General features: G+C 41.6%; 1 protein-coding gene across 2 annotated transcripts in view; it reads right to left on the bottom strand.

The window, feature by feature from the left end:
• SND1 (staphylococcal nuclease and tudor domain containing 1) overlaps window positions 1–24,389 on the bottom strand; it is a 422,576-nt gene that overhangs the window by 373,551 nt on the left and 24,636 nt on the right. For both annotated transcript variants that reach the window (XM_047695928.1, XM_047695929.1), the window contains exons 2-8: window positions 18,083–18,232; window positions 11,583–11,703; window positions 7,858–7,936; window positions 5,348–5,508; window positions 4,481–4,572; window positions 3,677–3,835; window positions 2,015–2,121 (exon numbers count right to left, since the gene is read on the bottom strand). In XM_047695928.1, the coding sequence (XP_047551884.1) occupies window positions 2,015–2,121; window positions 3,677–3,835; window positions 4,481–4,572; window positions 5,348–5,508; window positions 7,858–7,936; window positions 11,583–11,703; window positions 18,083–18,232 (869 nt within the window). The remainder of the gene's footprint in view (window positions 1–2,014; window positions 2,122–3,676; window positions 3,836–4,480; window positions 4,573–5,347; window positions 5,509–7,857; window positions 7,937–11,582; window positions 11,704–18,082; window positions 18,233–24,389) is intronic.

Genomic DNA, 24,389 nt, shown 5'->3' with positions numbered 1-24,389 from the left:
TGAAAAAAAGGTGTTGGCAGACACTGGTTTTACAGCACCAAAGCCATTAGGAATTTTTTCAGTTAGGGTAAGAGAGCGAAATGGAATATGTGCAAAGATTTTTAAAAAAACCAGTGAACAGCTGTATTTTCAAATACACTTTTTGTGTTTTTTATTTACAAAAGTCTTTACAGATAAATGGACACACGTGCAAGGGAAAGGAACGCTTACTTGTGAAAACAGTATCGCAAATTTTATTTATTTGCAACCTTTTTTTAAAAAAGCAGCACTAAAATGAGATAGAGACGAAGTAGCATGTAGTAGTTGTAAAATACATAAAATACTTTGACACGGATTTAACAATGCAAGCAAGTCAAATACTGCATGCAAAAGAGCAGGCAAGTAATCACAGATTATTGAAATACGATTTGCATTCCTTGGTCTAAACCTGTGTTTTAATGATGAGCTAAAAATCCATATAATCTAAAGATGTTATAAAACATGTAGATACTACTGCCATTGTACTCACTTTCTTCAAAGAGAGGCAGGAACTTAAAGAATGCAGAAAGAATGATCAACCAAAATTATATTTAGAATAATGGACTTACAGAATTTTCTGAACAACAACAAAAATTTGGAGCATCACTGAATAATCTGAGGTATTTGGAACCACTGTATATGGTAAGAGTATTCCATCTTTTGAATTTAATTGTGGAACATAAAAACTAAAAAATTTTATATAATTTTTAAAATCAGATATGCCATATCTAATGGCCCAGATTAGAATCTACTTTTGTAAAAAGTTGCAAGTCTTTCTGTTTATGAGTACAGAAAGATATGAAAGACTCAAAGGAAGAGAACTATACTCATCCAGTTCATGTTCCTGTACATCTCTTCGCTGTGCCTCAAAGGCCAAAAACATAAAGTTGTCAAGACCATTATAACTTAATGGTTCTGAAGTAAGTCATACAACACACCTTGAGAGTGGACCATTGTCATCAGTAGTTGGTGGGTCTTCTGCTTAAATGCATCCTGGGAGATGGTGGCTGGGGCTTTCCCCAAGCATAATCTCCATTCATCTACTCTTGGTACCTGCTTCATTTTCTTCCCTTTACCCCATCAAGTGAACAAAGTTCACCTACACCTAGATATTCCTGACCTTGACACTTGAAATAGCCATTCAATCTTTGGAATATCCAACTACTGTTTTTCTAGAAATAAGTTATTTTCTACATAAGTCTTTAACCACAAAACACCTAGCTAAAAATGTGACAACAGCACCTCACAGTTACATTAACATTTTTATTAACATACAATGTATTATTTGCCCCAGGGGTACAGGTCTGTGAGTAATCATGCTTACACATTTCACAGCACTCACCAGAGCACATACCCTCCCCAGTGTCCATAACCCAACCACCCTATCCCTCCCCTTCCACCCCCCAGCAACCCTCAGTTTGTTTCCTGGGATTAAGAGTCTCTTACAGCTTATCTCCCTCCCCAGTCCCATCTTGTTTCATGTTTTCCCTCCCTACCTTAACATTTTAACTAAAACATGTTTCAATAAATGAGGGCATGAGGTCTCACAGTAACACTGACTGGTCCTGTTTTAGGACCCAAAGGTTCTATCTTTCCATCACACCCCTGGCTCCAACCTGCTTGTTTGGTAGTAGCTGATAAGTGATTACATTATCCTCAAATGAGCCTCAAGTTTATTTCATTCCAAATGCCTAAAACCCAGGATTTCAGTGAGGGGCTTGGGGGGCGGGTAGTGACCCAAAAACAGTAAAGCAGCAAATCGGGTTTGCTGAATGAAAATCTAGCCCTTACTGCAGAGCAATGAATCAGACAACCCAAAGACTTAGAGAACTAAGCAACTCCTCAATGAGATCTTAGCCTCTTTTGGAATTTCCTTAATCCTTTACTGAAATATAACAAATACTGACATAGATAGGTGAGAGAAGATCACTAGATTTCTTTCCCTAAAGATCCTCAACAAGATCCTTGGCTGGAAGCCTTCTCTGACAGACCTTACCTCTCAGCTGCCCTCAGCTTTTCTGCGCCCCGAGTATAAACTGCAATCGACCAATCCACACAGCGAGCAAAACCTTCCTTCAGGAGGAGCTCTGTGATGTTGCCATTCTGAAAAACAAGGCACATGAAAAGGCCAGCACAAGAGAATCCATTTCTCTAGACTGCTGACACAATCAACAGCCACAATCCATACTGCAGTTCATATATTTTAAAAAAAAAAAAAAGGGAAAGGAATAAAGCATTTCTCTCATTAAGAAACCAGCTCTGAGGTGGGAAACATCACTCTGTGGCAACTCCTAACAGCCTTGGTTTCCCATCCCCACAACACCCAGCACAGTAACTCTCACTTAACAGGAGTAGGATAAATGTTAGTGGCATTGAATGGAATTGACATTTCAATAGATCTTCTTGTGGGCAGAGGATGATGTTAATCTTTAGTAGAGATTACACCTTATTATTTCCTTCCCTAAGATCAGCACTTACTCCCCTTCTCAGAAGGAGAAAGCTGAAGGAGAAAGCTGAAGGCAAGTAAGGAATAACTTCAGCTACATTTTCCCAGTGAATTACAATTTCCATTCTACTGTGACATGTGGTAGGGCACAGCAGACAGCTAGTCCTTCAGACAAAACATGACCTTGGCACATTCCAAACCAAGCCTCCCAGCCTTCCACAACGGCCAGCGTGAAAGTATTCTCTAGCCAAAGAATAAGTAACAGTAGTTTATTCTGTACTGGACATAGGTTATAAGAATGAAAATTCACTTGCACTTGGGTAGTACAAAACAACATCACTTCCTTTCCAAGAGGAACCCACCCACCCAAGTATATGTATGGGAAGAACTGAGAGTCAAAACTAGATGAACATAAAGAACCTATTTCCAGCTCAAAAGCAGAGTTAGAAGGTAAATGGCTAAGGCCTGAAGTACACAAACTAATTTTTCCATAAAAAAGTTTCCTCGTCATAGTTCTAGCGACACTTTATTTTTTTAAAACATTTGAATTATGTTAATTAGCTAAATAAAAATTTTAAAAGCTATTTTAAAATACATAAATATTTGATAGAATTCAAAAAATAAATTCATAAAGATTTCTTTGAGAGACAGAGAGAGAGCAAGGGGCAAAGAGCAAGGGGCAGAGAGAAAGAGGAGAGATTCTCAAGCCAACTTCCTGTTAAGCAGGGAGCCCAACAAGGGGCTTGATCTCAGGACCCATGATCTGAGCCAAAACCAAGAGTCAGACACCTAGCTGACTGAGCCACCCAGGTGTCCCTAGCTCCACCAATACTTTAAAGAGCTACCTCCAGACCTACATACAAAGCTCAGCAATCTTGTACTACACACTTCAGTGCAACTGCTCATCTATGGGGCAGCCCCTCAACTTGCCTATTCCCAACCTCAAGGACCAACACTTGAGGAAACAGGAGTTCTCCCCTTACAATCTCAAAAGCTGAGGTTCCCTTTTTAAAGTGAGTAAGTCTGACGGATCTGTCCAATTCTATCAGTTAACTGAAGTCCCCCTAGAAAATGCCTCAAAAATCAGATGATAATCCTGCCAAGAGATTTAAGTGGTTCTTAAATACAGAGAGAAGAGAAGTAAACCACAGCCCATCAAACACCAAATGCACCCCCAACCCCACCCAGCCCAGTCTGTATGGGCACACTCACTGGATGAAGGATGGTACCCAGAATGTTCTGGTTGTGGCAGCTCTCCAGAATGATCTGAACATCTCTCTGAAGCAGTCTAGACTCGGTAAAAAATTTGGCTTCTGCAGCAAAGGGTTCTGGTGTTTCACTGCCATCTGCTTCCCGTCGAAAAGTTGGGCACTAAAGCAAAAGTAAGGTAGGTGGGTAATGAGCCTCAAGGTGTGTGCCAGGGACTCCAAAATCACACCAACCCACCCAAAACCACAAATACCACAAAGTTAAGTTGGGGAGGTCTCAAATCAGGCCTTCTAACCCCTTTTAAAAACATACTGGTAAAAAAAAAAAAACATACTGGTAAAAGGGAATCGAAATAGCATCTTGTCAGACTTCTTGGGAAAGTAAATAAAATGCATGTCACTATCATGGGGCAATTTTAAATTATATTTGAAAATTACCCCTTGCCAAAAAAAAGTCACCACTGACTAGTTTTAAATCCCTAATTTTTTTTTAAATCAAAATGGATATTTTACATTGAGACAGTCATTCTCAGGGGAGATGGGAAGCTCTGAAGTTCACTTTCTGCATCTCAACCACCTCTTCACACAGCCCAAAACGCTAAGTACTTTTAAAAAAAATGTTTTTAAATCTTATTTGATCTAACAGAGAATAGTCCCACTGCAATGTCTACAGTAGGAAATATTCTAGTCAGGTGTTAACACTGGGAAGAATCCGTAAATCCAGAGTCCCAGAGGAGAAGAAGCTACCTGTCAGTGAACACTTCCACAAACCCTAAATCCACCCCCATAGCCCAGTGTAAGGTCTGACCTTGATCCCTGATAGCATGACCGTAACCAGGTAATAATCTGGGAGGAGCAGCGCCCTGACCACACTCCCGTCTCGCACGTGCTCGATGATAGCTGTGTGACAGAACAAACAGCATAAGTCACTAGCCAAAGTTGTGCCAGGGATAAACAATGCCCAATCAAACTGCATTTAACACAGTTCATCTCCCCCAAAACCCTCAGAAAGCCTCCCTCTGAGAAGTGATGAAACACTGGAAGATCATGAGTATCCATACAACAGACTCTTCTACGAACTATTCCTAGGAATACAGATTAGACCAACTTCTAGGTCTTCTCCACTTTCTGGGATCTCACAGCTCCTACCTAAGCTTCGTTATCCATAAGCTCGCTGGCTCACCACCTAAGTACCAAGTGCACAGCAAGAAAGAAGTCATAATTCAGACTTGATAATCATTTTATTTTACTCTGTCTGTAGTTAACAGGTCTCAAAACTGGGCCAGGAACTACAGTGTGAATGAGTGAGTGCGCACACACGTATGTGTGTGTGTGTGTGTGTGTGTGTGTGTGTGTGTGTGTGTGTGTTTACATGTATACAGATTATAATTTCAGGGATATTACTTAAGTGGTAGCTTTTAGAAAACAGGAAGATATCCAATGTGGAAAATTACCAGCAATCTCCTCCCCTGCACCAGCAAAGGATTAACCTCTGTCAGAACACATCTGTTGTAACCTACATAACTGGATTCAAGTTACCTTCCAAAATACCACAGTGCTGTTACACTCTTAACAATTTCCTCTGGCTACCGAGTAAAACAGCTTTTATAAACTTCGAGAAACTTGAAAACAAACAGAAATCACTCTGTATTATGTCTTTCCCCCCAGGCCTCACCATTGACAGGTTTCTGATGGCGTGAGTCCACAAAGTGCCTTGGGTTCTCGATGGTATACTTGAGGTCCCGGATAGTATGTGAGCCGTTCCCCTCACTCCACATTCCTTTCTTAGCTGCCTTTGCTTGTTCCTCACATTCTGAGAGCCGGTTCTGCTCAGGACTGGGACATGAAAAAGAAACATGTGATGAGTTCACAAGGTGTGGGGGGGGGGAGATCAGGTTCTTCTTTGAACTCTGGGTTTCTTCAGCATCTGCTCCCCTTGAAGAAACCAAAGCATTTGTTTCACATCTATGGCTACAGGCCTAAGCCTATAACTAGAAAAATCACCATGAGTGTGATTTCCGGATTCCAGACTTGTTCCCTCAAACAACAGATTCGCTCCTAAGAGCATTTAATGAGAAGATGCAAAGAACACACATCTCAGTACTGCCACCATCAGTGATTCCAAGAGAACAAGTTGGTGGCTCAGAGGGAAGCCTCTCCGGGGGATACAGCTTCATTTAACCACCCCAGACTCAGGAACTGGATCCAGGAAGAGCTCAACTGGACACAGGAAGAGCTCGGCAGGACACAGCACAAGGAAAGTGACTAAGAACCACCCTTAATCCCTACTGTCTACAGAACAGGGCTGGGGAATACAGAGCAAATACTGTTATTACAGATGTCACCCCAAAACTACTTACACATTCAGTAAAGACCAGCAAGCCAAAAGCAGTCTGAAAAGCTTCCATTTTGAAAATGGAAGACTCCTCCTCCATGACACAGGAAACCAAATATATATGAGAACAGTGAAAACCAGAAGATAGACCAAAAAGCAAAACCAGAAATGGCTCTCCCCCACCCCTAGCCACCACCCTCACACACACACATCCCTGAGCTAAAGGGAACAGAGAACTCCGAGGCCTTGCCACAATCTCAATACCTGGTTCCATCAAAGGCTATATGCATAAACTGAATCTCCCACAATAAGCAGTAGGGATATCAGAACAGAGATCCCTGACCTGTAATTTCTCAAGCCAGAAGTCTTCAGTACTATTCTTTCCCCCTCTTCCCCAAAAAAGACAGTCACATCCTTGGGGACCCAAGACTGCAACCAGAATTCAATAAAAAGTATGGCTTAAGAGATAGAAGCAAACATAGAAACTGAAAAAAGGAGAAGTCAAGACAGCTTTCAAGAAAAAAGATCAGGACTCCAAGGGAGATTTCTTTGTTGAGATGGTACAACAGAGTTATGGGCTTTTTAAAAATTTCATTCTGGTTGCCAACTGGATTCCCAAAAAATACTGCAATCATAATCATGCCAACAGTTCTCCTTAAGATACAACTTCAGCCTCCAAAAACACCACCTAAGACAAAGGTCTTTATTTAATTAAATTCCCACATGCTCACTCCCCAATTATAGGCTCCAACAAATGTTTCTTTGCAGTTTGAAAGGACCCACAGAAGTTTATAGCGAATGAGTTGGCCTCAAGTCTACAAAGGCAGGAAGAATGTAAAAAAAGTACATTCTTGTCTTTGCTCATCCCCATCACTGGTACAGTTCGTGCAAATATTTACCTAAAGCCTTTTGTACACCAACAACAGTCATATAATATAGCAAGGACTTAATGATTTAAACAGCATCTTTAGCCTCCAAATTACTGATGTAACATATCACTTTTCAGAGACTAAAGTGTTAATTAAAGCCAGCTGCAATCCATCCTACTGTGAGCCAACACTGGTGAACTTGAACATGATACATGTGCTATAAAACTTACATAACTAACACTCATTCCCATTATCTTCACACTGCCATTAGCTGAACAAATACATTTTTACCTAATACTGACACATCTATAGATCTGTAGACCAAAATGGGCTTAAAAGGCTTTGGAGAGACAGAAAATTTTCCCTGACTTTAAAGCAGAACCATTGAGCCCTTGTCGGTTTCCCTAGATCCTAAGCAACGGATTTTGCTTTGAATTCTATTTATTCACTCCACCTTACTTTTCACTGCACTTATTTCTTGCACATGATATATTGTATACCTATTTGTTTATTGGTTTCCTGTCTGTCTTCCCACTAAAATGTTAGCAGAAACTGTTTGTTCACTGCTGTATTCTCAGTGCCCAGAACACAGCCCAGCACACAGTAAGTGTTCAATAAATCTTTTGGGACGGATGGATAGTCTGGAACTGAGTGTCTATCATGTAAGACATAGCCTGTTGGCTCTTATGAATATAATGAATGGAAGTGCCTTGTCTCTAACTCCCTTATTTAAAGGAGTTACACATGTCAAATGCCACTAGTGAATCTTGAGTGACCTCCTGGCTCAGAAAAATCCACACTGGGGCAAGAAATGTCCTAAAAGTCAGGAGAGCACCAGCAGTTACCCACTGTATGCCAGGAACAGGAAAGAAAATGCAGCAAAGCCACAGTAGAGCTGACTACACAACCTCTTTTAGGTGACCACAGCTCTCACAGTGGAGAAGGAAATTTAAGGGAGTAGGAAGAGTAATAAATACTTACTTATTAGCTCTCATGCCTTCTCTCCGGGTGGCCAAGCCTTCTGCAACCAGAGACTCTGCAATGTTTTCCCCATTGGTATCTGAGGAGGAAAAGGGGAATTAAACACAAGATGCCAATCTGTCTACAACAGCAGCAGAGCTCAAATGGAACCACTTTTCACCCTAAGCTCCTCAAGGAGAATGATGTTGCCAGAGAACTGGACAAGGTAGCAATACAGTGTTGGGTTTTTCAGAAAACTTCTTCTCCCAAAATGTCTAGTCTTGAAGACCCAAAGATCTATAAATCTTCTTCAGGACTTTGTTTCTAATTTTCTTGTGTATCTCTCAAGCCAAAGGCAATCTCAGGAACTACAGAGACTGAAAGAAAAGCAAGACACACACAGCAGCCCTAGAGAGTATAAAGAACACTGACCTAAGCAGCAGGGGCCTGGAGCGGAACACAAACTCCGCCACTTAATAGCTTAGACAAGGTCCCTCAGTATCATCATTTATTTATCTATAAAATGGGAAGTGTACCCGCCACGTGGGTTCTTGTGAAAATTAAACCACAATGTCTGTAAATCTAACACAGTGCCCAGCACACAACAGGAATTAAAAACAAAAAATTAGTCCACACACCTGCTGTGCAATCAGATGGATTCATTTAGGATTGTCTATCATGTTTTACACAGGAAGTCTTAATTCCTCTCAGGATGCCCTATTCTCTGCTCCAAGAGGACACCAAGACAAGCTACACCGTTTGTCAAAAGACTTTCTCCTGCTCTGAGTGACACAGGGGCAGAGGTGGTGTCTAGATTTCTAATCTATCATATAACAGCAGGCAAGAAAAATGAAGGTAAACTTAAAACCCAATCTGATTAGGTTCTACCTGGGCACTTGAAACATTAATTGCATTTCCATGCTACTGAAAAAGCTTTCAGGTTCTGTATGCTCTCAAATCTCCGCTTGCCAGACAAAGCGATAAAGGAAGACATCTGGAAGGAACTGCTGCATAAAAATCTTTAATGTGGCAGAGAACAAGGTCCCAGATAAACTGAAACACAGGAGTCCAGCTAATAGGTACCGTCAGCAAAGAATAAAATTCTGTAAGATTTATATTTAATACACTATATATTGACTTCGCTAAGCAGTAACAATATACACACCAACCCCAAATCCAGCCTAAATGCCTTGCCATTAGCATTGCCCAGATTGCTACAGGAGCAAATTACAAGCTTCTTTTCCTACCAAGGCAAGTCGAGATGAATGATATTTATACAACGAATTCTCAGGTTCTGAGGCTGAGCATAGATCACCAGAACCTTTCCACTGAGGTTACTGTTGAGGCCAGACATAGACACACACAGCTATCTGACATTAGCAAATATTACACTGGTTGTTTCAAAGCAACAGGAATCCCAAAGATTAAAAAGTCAAAAGGAAGGGTTTAACGATAAAATGAAATCTTGAGCAATAAGGTGCCAAGATGTCAGGGAGTAGAAAGAATGAAGCCCTGGTACAAACAAGGTGTGTGGTCACAAAACCAGCCAATCAACTGCATGCCAAATAGCTTTCAGTTTCTTGGCAGAGGGTGCTCTGAAATGGCCCTTGGCTGGCCCACTTCTAAAAAGTGAGTTCTGATTGCTCCTTCAAAAGGGAGAAAAATGTATTTCCCTGGACTGAACTCCAGCAACAAAATGTGGTGGATAGATACTGAAATGGGGAATTTGTAGGCTAAGGATCTTATTATTCTTGCTTAGTACTTATCAAATTATAAAACTGACCAAGTCACAACTGGGATGGAATTCTGAGCAAGTGGGTGACTATATTTTCTCCAAAAGTCAGAAGACTTAACTTTTTTTAAATAAATCTGAAGTCAACCAAAAATTCTCAAATTCTACCATTCTTCTCCATCACAAAAAGGGAGTAGCCACGAAACAGAAACATATGGATACTGATTATCTAAGCCAATGCATCCTTTCATTAGAATTGGCATGGAGATTTCCTTAAAAGAGCTGAGTGAAAATATTAAACTTTTAAGTCATTTAAACCTTTAAAACTAAAAGATGTAGATGATTCCAAACATTCAGGGTAGGCAATTCCAAACATTCTTTCAGTCTGTATTTACGATCACCTCCTAGGCACTAGGAAGGAGGTCTTATTCTAAACACTAGCATGTTATCATGCACATATATCCAGTTTATAATGTGGGTCAATTTTAAAAATGAACTTTCTAAAAACAACAAAGAATTTTAAATGTCAACCTTCCTTAAAATACTTAGACCATTTTAGTTGAAGACTGGGTTTACTTAAAAGAACTCTCAGAGGTGGTGTCTTTATAGAGCTATCTGTGCCTGCCATTTTCTGTAGCTTCAGGTAGGTCTGCAGCAGGGTAACAGAAGACTGACCAGCTGTTATGGAACTGGAGTTTTGTAGGTGATAAAATCCCTGAGCAACTGCATTTTGAAGACCATGAGCTTCTATTCCTTCTAACCAGGAGCCATCTAACAATAATGCTTAAGTGGTTTATTGCCCATTACATTATCTGAATGTTGGGCAAAAGGCAAATTTGTTTCTCTTTCTGAAAAGATTCTATATATTTCTATAATTTCCCATTCAATCAAGAAGCAGACAGCCAAATGTTTGGGAGGCTAAAAAGGGCATTTGTCTACCGGGTAAATCAAATGACAGGGTCATCCTGGAGTCATCCAACTCACTTTCCTAAGACCTCTACAGTTAAAATCAGAATCTTAAGAGAATGCTGTTAGCTGCTTGCTTACTTCCAGTTAACTGACTACCCAAGTCAAAAAATTATCTAAAGCAGCTCAGTGGGAAGGTTATTTTATCAAAGAATCACAGAATTTAATCAAAGATTTAAAAAAAAAAAAAAACTGCTCCCAAAATAACTCCCAAAATGGCTGCTTTATGGAGAACACTCTACCAATCCTTTCAATGTCCTATTTCTGTTCAAACTCCATCCCACAATCTTATTCTGTTCCTCCCCCTAATCCAAAAAAGATCAGAACACCTCCTACCACATGAGCCACCTGGCCCAGCTGAACAGCAGGCGTATGTGCATGTGCACACACAGTACTGAGTACATACTCTGTGCCAGGGCCAAGTACTTCACACACACTATCTCTTTCAACTCTCTCAATAGCTTACAAATGAAAAAACTAGGACTTACACAAAGGCTAAGAGTTAAATAAGAGTACATGGTAACAGAAGCCAGAATTCTAACCCACATCTACACAGCTCCAAAGCCTGTGCTCTTTCCAGTCCATTCCAAACCATGTGGCTTGCAAAAACCCATGAGTCCTAAACAACCCTTCCTTTCCTAAACAGCCTCAGGAGAAGAAAACCCAAAAGACAGATAAAGGAAATAGAAGATGCAATAGGAAATCTATAGGAATTCAATTAGCACTATGACCTCGAAGGACAGAGCCGTTGAGTGACACAGGCCGATGGTCTAAATATAAGGAAGGATGCTATGGGTACTATGCACACCTAACCCAGGCCAGCAAAGCAGGCAGAGGAGTTAACAAGGAGCAGCAATCAGGGACATTGCACCAGGAGCACCTATGCACCACGAGAGCTCCAGTACTCAAAAGACTTCCAATTACACCCACAGCCAACTGTCCTAGAACTACCTCCACCAGAACTCACACCCGCCTTCCACCAGATAAAATCTGATCTTTGGAGCAACTTTGGACTCAGAGAGAAGGCCTTTTCTCCTTGCTAACTCACCTTTTCCAAGGTAGATCATGCCATACTCTCGCCCCTGAGGAGTCTTGTTTTCTATAGTGAAACAGACTTCCTTCCCAATCAGCTTCTTCCGAAGGAACTCTCGGGCAGGAAATGCCCAGGGCTGCAAGACAAAACAAATGTGTCACATGAGAACTGCCTAGTTCCCGACCACAATCAGCATTCAAGCAACTTCATTCCTTCAATATCCTGGCCCTACATTAAGCCCTGAGGGGAATATAAAAATGAAATGCACATAACAAAGATTGCATTTTTACAGGGCTCATAAAAAAGGAGGATCTAGTGGGGCGCCTGGGTGGCTCAGTCAGTTAAGTGTCTACCTTTGGCTCAGGTCATGATCCTGGGGTCCTGGGACAGAGCCCCACATCAGGCTCCCAACTCAGTGAGCAGTCTGCTTCTCCCTCTACCCCTCCCCCTGCTCATGCTCATTTGCGCTCTGTCAAATAAATAAAACCTTAAAAAAAAGGGGGGGGGGGACCCAGCAACTGGTTTCACTAGCACATGCCCTCAAAGCAGATGTCATAGTTGCCCAGATTCTGGCAGGACTTTCTCCTCCACTACTTTCTATTCAGAGCTATAGTTTCCTCCATGAGTAATAATATTTCCAATTTTGCCAATAATTTTTCAGCACTTGCCATAAGCCAGCCACTACTCTAAATGCTTTATATTTATCAACCCACTCTTCAATGAGAAGTCCAGGCTCCAGGAACTCACCCAGTCAAAGAGAAAACATAAGCAACTACCATCTCCATTTGTTTGCCTCTTTCTAGTTTACAAAGTGCTTTCACTGATTATTACACTAGCCGAAACCGGTTCAAGGCATCGTCAGAGTAAAGGCAAAGTTCTAGCACTCTTATTTCAGAGTGAGCCTCCTGCTCAAGGAAAAGCCTTGCTTCTATCATTTCTCCCACCTTTTTTAAGAACAGCAGAGTTGAGAAGGGCAAGAACTAGTCTCCCCAAAATGTTTCCTTTTCCTGCTCCACTGGTGGCTGCACCAGTGGAACCCAGGCCCCAGAATCTTAGGGAAGACACCAGTAACAGGCGCTGGTAAGGAGTCATCTTGACAATGACATTCTTCCCTCCAACCATCTAAGGCCCTGACATAAGGGGTGAGCCAGACATCCACAAAATGCGAAGTCTCCCACCCCACCACTTCTAGGATGGTACAAAGGAAAAGGTCTCCTCTGAAAGAGTCCAGTCAGTCAGAGGTCACCTGCACTTGAATTTACAGTCTAGACCTAGCTCAGTGCCCCCAAGTTCCCTCAGAACAGAAATGAGGAAGGAGGGGTTCAAGGAACATAGGATCTGCAGGACCTCGTGTGCAGAAAAAAACGCAAAGCATGAAAGGTAAGTGTGCATAGATATGCATGTTTACAACTGCCCAGAGCCACAGAGCTCAGGCTACAGAGAGTAAACATAAACAGTACATCACTGGCCTGGAAAGGAAGCCTCTGCTAACATTTTCAGACCATTAAGATTATCCCATGGGTCTACCCAATAAGCTTTTCTAAAAGAAAAACATCCATATGACTTCTCAGAAACCAGAAGCCAATCCAAAGATGGCAATCCACCAATCCGTTGGGCTGATACTCACAAAACTAGCAGTGTTACAGAACATCAGTTGGGAATGCTTCTAGGAAGACCTAATTCTGTGTAAGCGTTCTCAAAGACACAAAAACAAGATTATCCTCATTCATCTAATGCTCTTTCCTCAAAGCACCCAAGAACAAAAGAGCCAATCACTCAATGGTCCTACAAAGTTCATCATATTTTCATGTCCCATTTCTACCCCCTGCTCCACTCCCTAAAAATGAAAGCAGCCACCTGTCACCAAAGGTCTTGTAATTGAAAAATGAGGCCAATTGTCAACCACATCACAAAAACTGTACTGAACAAACTAAAACTAAAGCCTCCTCCGTTCTGATGACCTTAGTGATTCACTTAATTCTAACAGCCTGAGCCATGTCCTACAGCTACCTCGTGTTCAGGATTCAGCTCTGAGGCCCCACCAGTATCCAAAATTCAGTAAAATGTGGTTTTCCTAAATACTTGGAAAAGCTCTGACAAAACAAGTACTCCTAAAGGACTTTGGTAAAAACTCATTCATCAAGGGTCAGTTCACAAGGAACTATCTAGCACCTATGGGGAAACCTGCAATTTCTACCAACTAGACAAAAGTCCTAAAAGCTTTTAAGACTCGCTGAAGGAGCACCCTTCTCTTCAACCTTAGGACCTCATATTTTACAGCTGGTAAGTCACTGGGCAATAAGAGAAAGCCACACTGGAGGTCGTAGAAAGGACATATACCTAAGCCTATAAGAAAAAATAACCTAATTTCTATAACCTTGCTTTTTTAAAACCAGCCTCTTGAGTCATGTTCCACCCAGAGCTGGGCACATTCCCAAACCACACAAGATTTTAGCTATGAAGAGAGGCAACTGAGAGACCCATGGAAGCGACTGACCACATCACTCCTCGCAAGGCCAAGAGAGCACTCCAGGACAAATCTTTGTCCAAGTGTCCATACGGAGGACAGCCAGCAGACGCCTATCTGCTGGAGAAGGCTATCCCAACACAGCCTCCCAGAACAACTCTAGGAATCAAGTACAGGAAAAGTTGCCCAAAGCATTTATCAAATGAGCTCCAGAATGGCCTCACAGGAAGGAAAGCTGTGGTCTGTTCATGATGTCTCAGCACTCAATCTAAGAAGCAAATGGCTGTTAAGTAGCTGAGACTCCAAATCACCTCTTCCCTTTAGAACGCTCAACAGCGGGCAAGCTAGCAGCCTGCACTCTGCTCCCTGCCTCAAGCAAGGTCTAAGGTCTACTACAAGGAAATGAGTTTTTTAATTCCAATCTTTTCTTTGAACCAGGCAGACTCCTCCACTACTGAACAGATGTATGTTCAGTATGTATATATATGTTCAGTGTATGTAAATCCTTAAAGCTAGCTACCTTTTTCCATGCCCCAATGCTCAATACTTCTTATTCCATCTTCTAATCACCCCACCCACTGCACCCCATGTGCTATAACCAATTCCTCTATGGCTCACCACCCACCATCCTAAGTCTTGAAGGCTCCACTGAACATAGGACCATAACATTCATTTCTGGATTTCTCATGAAACCAACACAGGGCTTCACACATAACAGGAACTCAGTAAATCTGTGGGAAATAAGTATGTAATTCCCACAGTGCCCGTCAATGCAGTATCTAGGCTGCCTAGAGTAGCTAGGCAACGCTGGGGATTAGCCTGGAACAGGGCAGTGACAACTGGGGACGTACAGTGGAGCTGTTTTTACTACCACAGGACTTAGGAGAGAATGGGGCTTCTTTGAAAGAAGGTATCATGAGTGAAGGCAGAGAATAAGAACCAAATGATATTTGGGACAGTGATACAAAGGGAAGCAAATGAGCCATACCATCCCTGACTCCTTCTGAATGTGAAAAAAATAGACAACATGCTCCAAAACAAAGGAAAACCAGAGGAAAAGGGTAATGCCACATTCCACAATCCACTGATCCCCAAAAAGGAGAAGCTCAGTTTTTAAACCTCATTATTCTCCTGTTTATTCACTGTGTATCTGTTTCGTGTCAGACACTGACTAGGCTCAAGAACAGAGATGTGAGGTAAGGTCCCACCTCTCGAAGAGCTTACAGTGTAGTAGACAAAGACATACATATAAACATGGAATGAATGTGGGAATAACACTGAGCAGGGGAATAAATGAAATTTTGTTTCAAAAAGATCTGGGAGCATATGGAGAAAGGATTAGAGGGGAAGAGAATGAAGGCAGGAGGACCATTATTTCAGCATTCCTAGCAGACCATCAGAGTGGAAGAAAGAGTAGCAATGAAGTTTCAAGGATGGAGAAGAGATCTCTTAAAGGAGGCGGACTCTTTCTAGGTCTTTTTTTTTTTTTTTTAAGATTTTATTTATTTATTTGACAGAGAGAAATCACAAGCAGGCAGAGAGGCAGGCAGAGAGAGAGGAGGAAGCAGGCTCCCTGCCGAGCAGAAAGCCCGATGTGGGGCTTGAACCCAGGACCTGGGATCATGACCTGAGCCGAAGGCAGCGGCTTAACCCACTGAGCCACCCAGGCGCCCCTTTCTAGGTCTTAATAAAGGCCTACATGTCACTGGGAAGAGCAAAGGAAATAGGGTTTCTGATTTGGGTTACCAGTTGATGTCACTGGTCACTTGAGCCAAAGCAGCTTCAAAAGCGAAGTAGCAGGGGGGTGGGGAAAAAACAGATTACAGCAGGGAAAAGAGAGACTGGATTATCGGATTATCAGGACAGATAAGTGGTGACTGTGGCTGAGAAAGGGTGAAAGCTGCAACATTCAAATACTTCACATTTCCGGGATCTTTGAAGAGTTACCAGGAGAAACAATGAGATGGAGCTGCTCTGGAAGAGAAAAAAAAAGCACGACACTGTACAAATACATGAAACTAGAATGAGGGCTGGGATCAGATCCTGTAGTATTCCCTCAGCTAGGATAGTTCCTCTAAGATTTTCCCGTACTATTACATAGAATACTGTTAAAATATTTTAGAACGAGTTCCAACTGGCCTTGTGTTCCTCTGCCCTAGATTCCCATCCACAAAACAGGAAATTAAAACCCAACCCTTCTTTCTTAGAGGCTATGTTGCATCTTTCTTCTGGGGCAATGAACTTAATCAGCCCTAGCCAGCCAGCGTCAACTCTCCTTTCATGAGTACTCGAGCTATTACACAACACACAACTGAAAGAAAAATAACTATTCCAAATGTTGGTCAAGAAAAGCACTTAGGATCCAAAATATGAAAACTACTAAGAGATAGTTAATCTTCAGGGCTTGGTCTAACAGTATTAGTACTAACAGTACTAGTATTTACAGTAGAAATTAACAAATAGCAGTAGTGATTATAAGTAACATTTATCAAGCACTTTATAGACACATGCTAATAAGCACTTGACATGATCTCGTTTCATCCTCACTAAACAACCCAATGTCTACACTATCACTATTCCTAATACTTGTGGTCACTGATGGAAGACCAATGAAAAAGAATTTCTTTGGCCTACTTTGTCATCAGCCCAAGAATCTAACTGGATTGCTGCTAACAGAATTACAGGGGACTTTTCTCCATTTTCTAAAATATTGATTCATTATTGTAATTCAAACAAAATGTCCCTTTATTATAGATTTTTAAAAACTACATGTTTTCCTTAAACAGAAGATCCCCTGAGTTGCATTTTCTTCTTCACTTCCACATCAGGGAATAGCAGAGGTAAGGTGAGGTACCAAACTTGCCCAATTATCATCAAGTTGGGGAAAGGACAAGTAATTACAATCCAGAAATTTCACTTTTGAGGACAGCCAAGCACTACTTAAGAAGAGACAAGAACTGAGGTTTCAAAGAATGGGAGCCAAGAAGACTAAACCATGCCAAATCTGGACTCACAGTAGTTGCCAGGAGATGTAAGAACTGAAGGAGTCCAAAGCAGACCACAAAGACAGCAAGGTGGGCAGGCGTTAGAGGCAGAAAAACAGGGCAATGGAGGGGATGCTGGGACACAGGGTCAGAAGTCTCTCAAATCACCATAACACAATGGCTTTTGACTACTTGTGAGCCACAAGCTGCCTTAAGAAACCAATTAAAGGGGCGCCTGGGTGGCTCAGTGGGTTAAGCCGCTGCCTTCGGCTCAGGTCATGATCCCGGGTCCTGGGTTCGAGCCCCACATCGGGCTTTCTGCTCAGCAGGGAGCCTGCTTCCTCCTCTCTCTCTGCCTGCCTCTCCGCCTACTTGTGATTTCTCTCTGTCAAATAAATAAAATCTTTAAAAAAAAAAAAAAGAAACCAATTAAAACTCCCTCCTTTAACAATGCATGTTTACACAAAACTTTGCAAACAATTTCAGGGGGTTCAAAGATGCCTTTAGGGGTTCGTGGATCCAAGATTAAGAATCTGTAATAAAACAGAGGCATGCAGTATACTACTATTTATGAAAGGAAGAGTGTCTGCTGGCACAGGTGGTAAGTAGCTCTGGAAGGAGATACAACACACTAACAACATCAGTAGTCCCTGGAGAGAACTAGATTTCTTACTCTCTATCCTTCTGAATTTTGAACATGAAGAATTCAAACATAAATTAATAAAAGAATTCTGCCATAACCAACGGCAACCTCAAATGACTGAGACAACCTAGCAAATATTCCAACCTAGGCCAAGAGAAGGAGTGAAAACATGGACAAACCAGAAGAGGTTCCAAGCTTATGGGAAAAGATAGGAGAAAAGGGCCAGAGACAGGGATCACTGCTAACAGTGGTGAATGTGGAAACCCATGCAAGCCATGACAGGTATATCCAGACCCTCACTCCCATGATACAAAACTAATACCCAAAATACACAGGAAAAGATTACAAAACTTGCATCAGTCTAGGAGATTGGGCTACAACCTAGGTCCACAGCCTCAGGGAAGCCTCTGGAAGCACCTACCTCATCTGGGGTATCTTTTGCATCAGGCTGAGTTGCGGCTGCCCGGCGTGCAAGATTTCCGGCTCGAATGTTGCTAAGATTGATCTGCCTCTCGGGAGGAGGCCCGCCACGAGGCTGCCCTCTGACAATGATGGCACAGCCTGAGAGGACCTACAGAGGGAGAGAAAAAGAGAAAATTAACTGTCTAGAGGTAAGATTACCATAACAGAAGTTGTTCACTTACTGTATCCCCAACATCTCGAACAGTACTTGGCTCCTTGAAGGCATTCAAATATTTGTGGAATGACTGGTGAATGGCTAAATGAATGGGATTATTTTTAATTTCTTTTTTTTTTAAGATTTTATTTATTTATTTATTTGTCTCAGAGAGAGAGAGAGAGAGAGCAAGCGAGTGAGAGAGAGAGCATGTGCCCAAGCAGGCAGAGTGGCAGGCAGAGGCAGAAAGAGAAGCAGGCTCTCCGCCGAGCAAGGAGCCCGATGTGGAACTCAATCGCAGGATGCTGGGATCATGACCTGAGCCAAAGGCAGAGGCTTAACCGAAAGAGCCACCCAGGCGTCCCTGTTTTTAATTTCATAAGAGAAATACTTACAGAAACATCAGGCTAGCTTCTCAAAAGACAGACCCAGAGATAGAAGAAGGAATTAAACAAACAATGGAATAGTCATAAAATAGACTGTTCAGGATAAAGAGGCATGTGAGACATGGAGATGAATGACGTTTGTAATCTCATCCCAGTGAGCACCACCACCATGTTCTTGTCAATTATTAAGAAGTTAATGTCTTGCCATCCACACATCCCATTCTAGGATAGAGGCAAGCAATGGAAGGCCTAAGAAAAAGGGAAGCTGAAGGAAGAAGCCCCTAAGTCCATCCGCAAGGAGGTGAGTACTGGGCAATGCTACACTTCTGTTGCAGACAGCACTCAGTCTAGAGTAAGGGAGACATATGAAGTGATCTAGAAAGTCCACGCTCTCCAGGATTAAAACAGAAAAATCAAAGAGGCATCTTACAGCTCCCAAGCACAGTAGCTCCTTTTAGCTCTCTAATCAAAGGCACCAGGCATAGAACCCACTGCAAAAGAGCTCTGAAGCTCACTGGGATTTAACTTAAAATACATGCAGGGGAGAAGAAGGAAGGATTTCAAGTGGGAGAAGAGAAGAAAAGGCGTAGAGAAAAAAATGACAAACGTCACCCAGGCTATTCAAGTTGTCTTTGCTCAGCGAGGCACAATTTAATGAACAGATGGGCTCAGGCACTGGCTTCACTAGATCTGAGAAACTCCCAATCTCAACGCTTCAAAATAAGAAGTATCTGCTGAAAAATTAGGAGATAGAAGGTTGGAGAGATCTGCCAACAGAGAGGCCTATGGTAGACAATACCATGGAGTTTTCTGTAAAGAAATGATGCCTAGAAAGGAAGGCACTCCTGTATACATTTGCTTAGCTAATACTTCGCCCTCGCCTCTCCACTTTAATTAGTGCTTTAAATTGTGAAATATAAATACTGAAGTACATTCAAACACACACATACACATTCAAAAATAAGCAAACAACTGAGTAATCACCACCCAAGTGAAGGACTAGGAATGCTGCTGGAACCTAGGCTCCCCTCTGTGCCCCACTACTTATAGCCCCTTCCCCTGCCACCATTACGACAACCCTTCCCTTGCTTTCCTGTACAGTTTTACCATTTATGTCTACATCTCTACACGTATGGTTTCATTTTTTCCTATTTCTGAACTCTCTATAAATTGAGTCTACTGTGTGTGCCCATATGTAACTTGCTTTGTTTGCCTTTGTTTTGTTTTTCTTGGTGAAACTCATCTGTGTTGATGTAAAACACTTGTTTATTCACCTTCATCGCTATATATTTCATTGTATGAACAATTTTTATCCGTTCTACTAGCTTTTACAGAAACTGTCCGACAAATACACACGTTCCAATTTTAAAATAATAGTGCTCTGATTAACATGACAGTATCTTCAATACTTTAATCATATAGACCTTAATCTAAATAGCTCTTCTCTGGCTACATCAGGACAACACATAAAAAAGGCAGTCTTTCTTACCTAGTTACAAGTCATGCTCTTCATTTATACCCTTTCTGCTCAAGTGCTACCAGCAATTAAACTCTATGGCTTCCAACCAAACAGCCTTTCTAACTGCCTCTCCTGAGAACCCATGCCCTGGGCATCATCCCTAGCAACTGACATTCTAAAAAGACAAGCTTTCAAGGTGAAGCCAGGAAAGAACAGGTATACGAGAACACTGGATGCTTGGTGTTCCTGAAATGAGAAGGGCCCAAGGATGTAAAAGAAAAGAGCTGGGATCAGATTCAGTTATAGTCCAGCCTCCGCAAGCAGCAGAAGCAAGAACAGCATACTGTAGAATACCTGCGCTTGAAATATTCACGCACAAGTTCTGAATGGGGCTGACGAGAGCCAAGCTACATACAGGATATAAACCAGAGCATTTGTCCCCAGTGCCTGGTCCTCAGTTGTAGACAACCTTTAAGCACTCCCAGGAGACGCAGTACTTCTCAGCGAGCCCAGCTGGGAAAGCTAAGGTCCATTTACAAGAAAACCCACCTTAGCTGACCAAGGTAAACCCTGAAGAGTGAGCACTGACCCAGGCTAGAGGGGGGAAAGGTGCTTATTTCTCAAGTCTGACCCAAAAAAAAACAAAACAAAAACAAAAAAACAAAAAACACTGAAAAGCTCAAGAACAGAGTGACCAATGAGAAGAATCCCTTTGTCCCTAAATATCAGAAAGGTGCTACCTCTAATGCCTCTACCTAGTAAACCAGATCCCTGGGGGGTAATGGGTCTATAACTATTACCCTGGCCCCATAAAGTGTTTTGGCAAACAACTTGTGCATAGGAATTTTGCAAAACTTCCTCTGTACCTCCTCGCCTCTCCCTGAATGCTATTCGGAAGAATCAGAACATCTCTGCATTATTGCACCAAATATGTCATTCAGACAACAGTCAATACTTGGATTAATACTGGAGAGAGAGGACTTCCTTTACAGGTTACTTGACACCTTTTATACTACTGAGTGTACAAATTCGGGTAGCAAGCACCAATTCAATCTCCTAACCATAAGAACAGATGCTCATCGTGGCAGGCACCGCCATTCCTATTCCCCCAGGAGGAGAGCACTGACACATGTACATCTTTCCTGTGAAACTCGCTCCCCCTCATTCAGACATAGCCTTAGCAGAGAAGCAGGAAAAGACTACATCTGCAGACGGTTAAAAAAGAAGAGACCTATCTACAACAGAAGAACTAGTTTCCTTCCTACTATTTACAGGAACTGAAATCGCATAAAGGAGGTGTAGTGTGTGTTGAACTACCTCCATTTCAGCTTCTAAAGATTGTTAAACTCCTTCCACCTGCCTTATTTGCCAAGAGTCTCTACTCAAGTTCTTCCTCAATTTAAAAAAAAATTTTTTTTTTTTTTTAAAGAACTAAAGCGAGGTGAGGGGGCACCAGAGGGGGAGATGGGGGAAGGGAGGGAGAGGCAGAGTGAGAAAGTGAGAATCTCAAGCAGGATCCACACCCAGCATGGAGCCCAGTGCAGGACTCAATCACACAATCCTGAGATCATGACCTGAGCTGAAATCAAGAATTAGACACTTAACTGACTAAGCCACCCAGGCTTCCCCCTCAATAAAAATATTTTAATGGTCTTCTCTTATGCAAGGTTCTTCACCAAATAAAGCTAAGGAGAAATAGCTTTTGGAGGAAAAAAATATTTAAAGGGTCTTTAAAAATGTAAAAGACCAAACGTTTATATGTCAAATTTAACTTGTATCTCCTATAGCACCAAATCATTTTTCCTCTCTGAACGACCTGACATCTAAGCAGATAACATTTATAATTTTATTCACTGACTGATTCATTTATTCATTTATTTAATATATGCAAATCTGAGTACCTACTGTGTGCCAGGTATTGTTCCAGGCAAGTGACATACTCAGTGAAATAAAACAGACAAAAGTATCCACTCTCAGAGAGCAGACATTCTAGTAGGAGGAGACAAACAATAAACATAAGTAAATAAAATACAGTGTTTATCAGAATTTTAATTTCGGAAGAATAATGTTAAGACTGAGAGGAAACTGTCACAGATAATTGTTCTGCCAAAGCTGTACTGATTCATGTTGCAAACTTTCATGGATGCAGTAATTATCCTTAATTGCTAATTTATAGGGCATAAAAAGCAAATCATATGGTAACTGCTTTATCCAATTATATTAATAAAATGACATACTCTAGAAAAACGATCTTAGCCCTACCTGATACAGCAGGAGGTTTGTGAAAACAGCTGTCACAATGAATCAGTTTGATGGAGGTTATGGATTAGACATTTCTCAGCTCTGCCAATAAAGGTTGCAAAGGGACTGGTGTGATTCAGAGGACCTGGCTTCAGGGCACAAGTTAGATGGTGACAAAGGCTGAGACAAGCCAGCTATGCAGGAAAATAGGGACTCAAACTGTTCAAGCCCACTTACAGATTTACAGGGAGATTTACCTACAGTGAAACACTTTATAGGCAGTCACTAAAATGTTGCCCAGCAACAGAATACCACATTAAAACTTCACTAGATCCTGACAGATGATTTGGTGCACGTAACTCTTAAACCCCCAGACCACAGACATTAAGACGGAAAAAACCTTAGCTATGCTATATACTTAAGGAAAAGAAAATGATGGTATAGAAATCCATTTAAGTATGGGGCACCTGGCTGGTGCAGGTGGTTGAGTGTCCAACTCCTGGTTTCAGCTCAGGTCGTGATCTCAGGGTAGTGAGATCAAGCCCCGCATCAAGCTCCACAGTCAGCACAGAGCCTGCTCGGGCTCCTCTCTCCCTTGACCTCTCCCCCTTGCACATGCTCCTTCTCTCTCTCAAATAAATAAAATCTTTTCCAAAAAGTAAAATCCATTTAAGTATGACAATAAAGCCAGTATTTTTTTTTTCACAGTACCAAGAGTAAAAGTCATCTTGGCCTAAGAATGGAATCTTATTAGCTGAGAACATCTCATTAAGCTCTGCAAGGAGAACTAGATTAACAGATATATCTGCCTATTAAGATTCAAGAGGAATATCTTAGCAACACCTGCCAATATGAAGACCTAATATAAATAAGGGGAGCTACTTGATGAACGTTAATGTTACCAATAAGGCCCAAAATAATCTCACATGTTTATGGCCAAATAATTTTCAAAAAGGGTGCTAAGATAATGCAGTTGGGAAAGAATCTTTTCAACGAAAATGTGCTGAGAAAACAGTATCTGCAGGCAAAAGAATAAAGTTGGACCTCTACCTCACATCACATACAAAACTTAGCTCAGAAAGTAGCCAACTTAAATGTAAGAGTTAAAACTACAAAAACCCTTAGGAAAAAAAATACAGGTATAAATCTTCATGACTTTGGATTAGGCAATGGTTTCTAGATATGATGCCATCTTACAAAGCACAAACAAACAAAAAAAAGATAAAGTGGCTGTCAAAATTAAAACCTAGGGACTCAATGAACACTATAAAGAAAGTGAAAAGACAGTATTTACAAAACGTATCTAATGAGGATCCAGTGTCTAGAATAAGGAACTACTGGAACTCAATTAAAAAAAAAAGACACAATTTAAAAAGGGAAAAAGATGTGCATACACTTTGCTAAAGAAATATACATGTGATCAATAAGTACATGAAAAATACTCAACATCATTAGTCACAGGGGAAATGCAAATCAAAGCCATAATGACCCGAGTGGTGCCTGGGTGGCGTTTAGTCAGTTAAGGGTCTGCCTTTGGCTCAGGTCATGATCTCAGGGTCCTGGGATAGAGCCCTGCATCAGGCTCCCTGCTCAGCGAGGGTCTGCTTCTCCCACTCCCTCTGTGCTCTCTCTTTCTTTCTCAAGTAAGTAAGTAAAATCCTTTAAAAAAAAAAAAAAAAAAAAAAAGGAAATCCTTAACAAAAAAAAAAGCCACAATGATCCCTTCAACCACTAGGATAGCTTTAATCAAGAAGACCAACAATAATAAGTGTTTGCAAGGATGTGGAGAAATTAGAACCCCCCTACATTGTTGGTAATCCAGTCATTCTGGAAAACAGTGTGACAGTTCCTCAAAAGTTAAACAAAGCATAGGGGCGCCTGGGTGGCTCAGTGGGTTAAGCCGCTGCCTTCGGCTCAGGTCATGATCTCAGGGTCCTGGGATCGAGTCCCACATCGGGCTCTCTGCTCAGCAGGAAGCCTGCTTCCCTCTCTCTCTCTCTCTCTGCCTTCCTCTCCGTCTACTTGT

This window comes from Lutra lutra, chromosome 11 (assembly GCF_902655055.1).
Source record: "Lutra lutra chromosome 11, mLutLut1.2, whole genome shotgun sequence".
Taxonomy (NCBI): Eukaryota; Metazoa; Chordata; class Mammalia; order Carnivora; family Mustelidae; genus Lutra; species Lutra lutra.
Note: the sequence above shows the minus strand (reverse complement) of the source record. Positions and strands in the feature narration are given on the sequence as shown.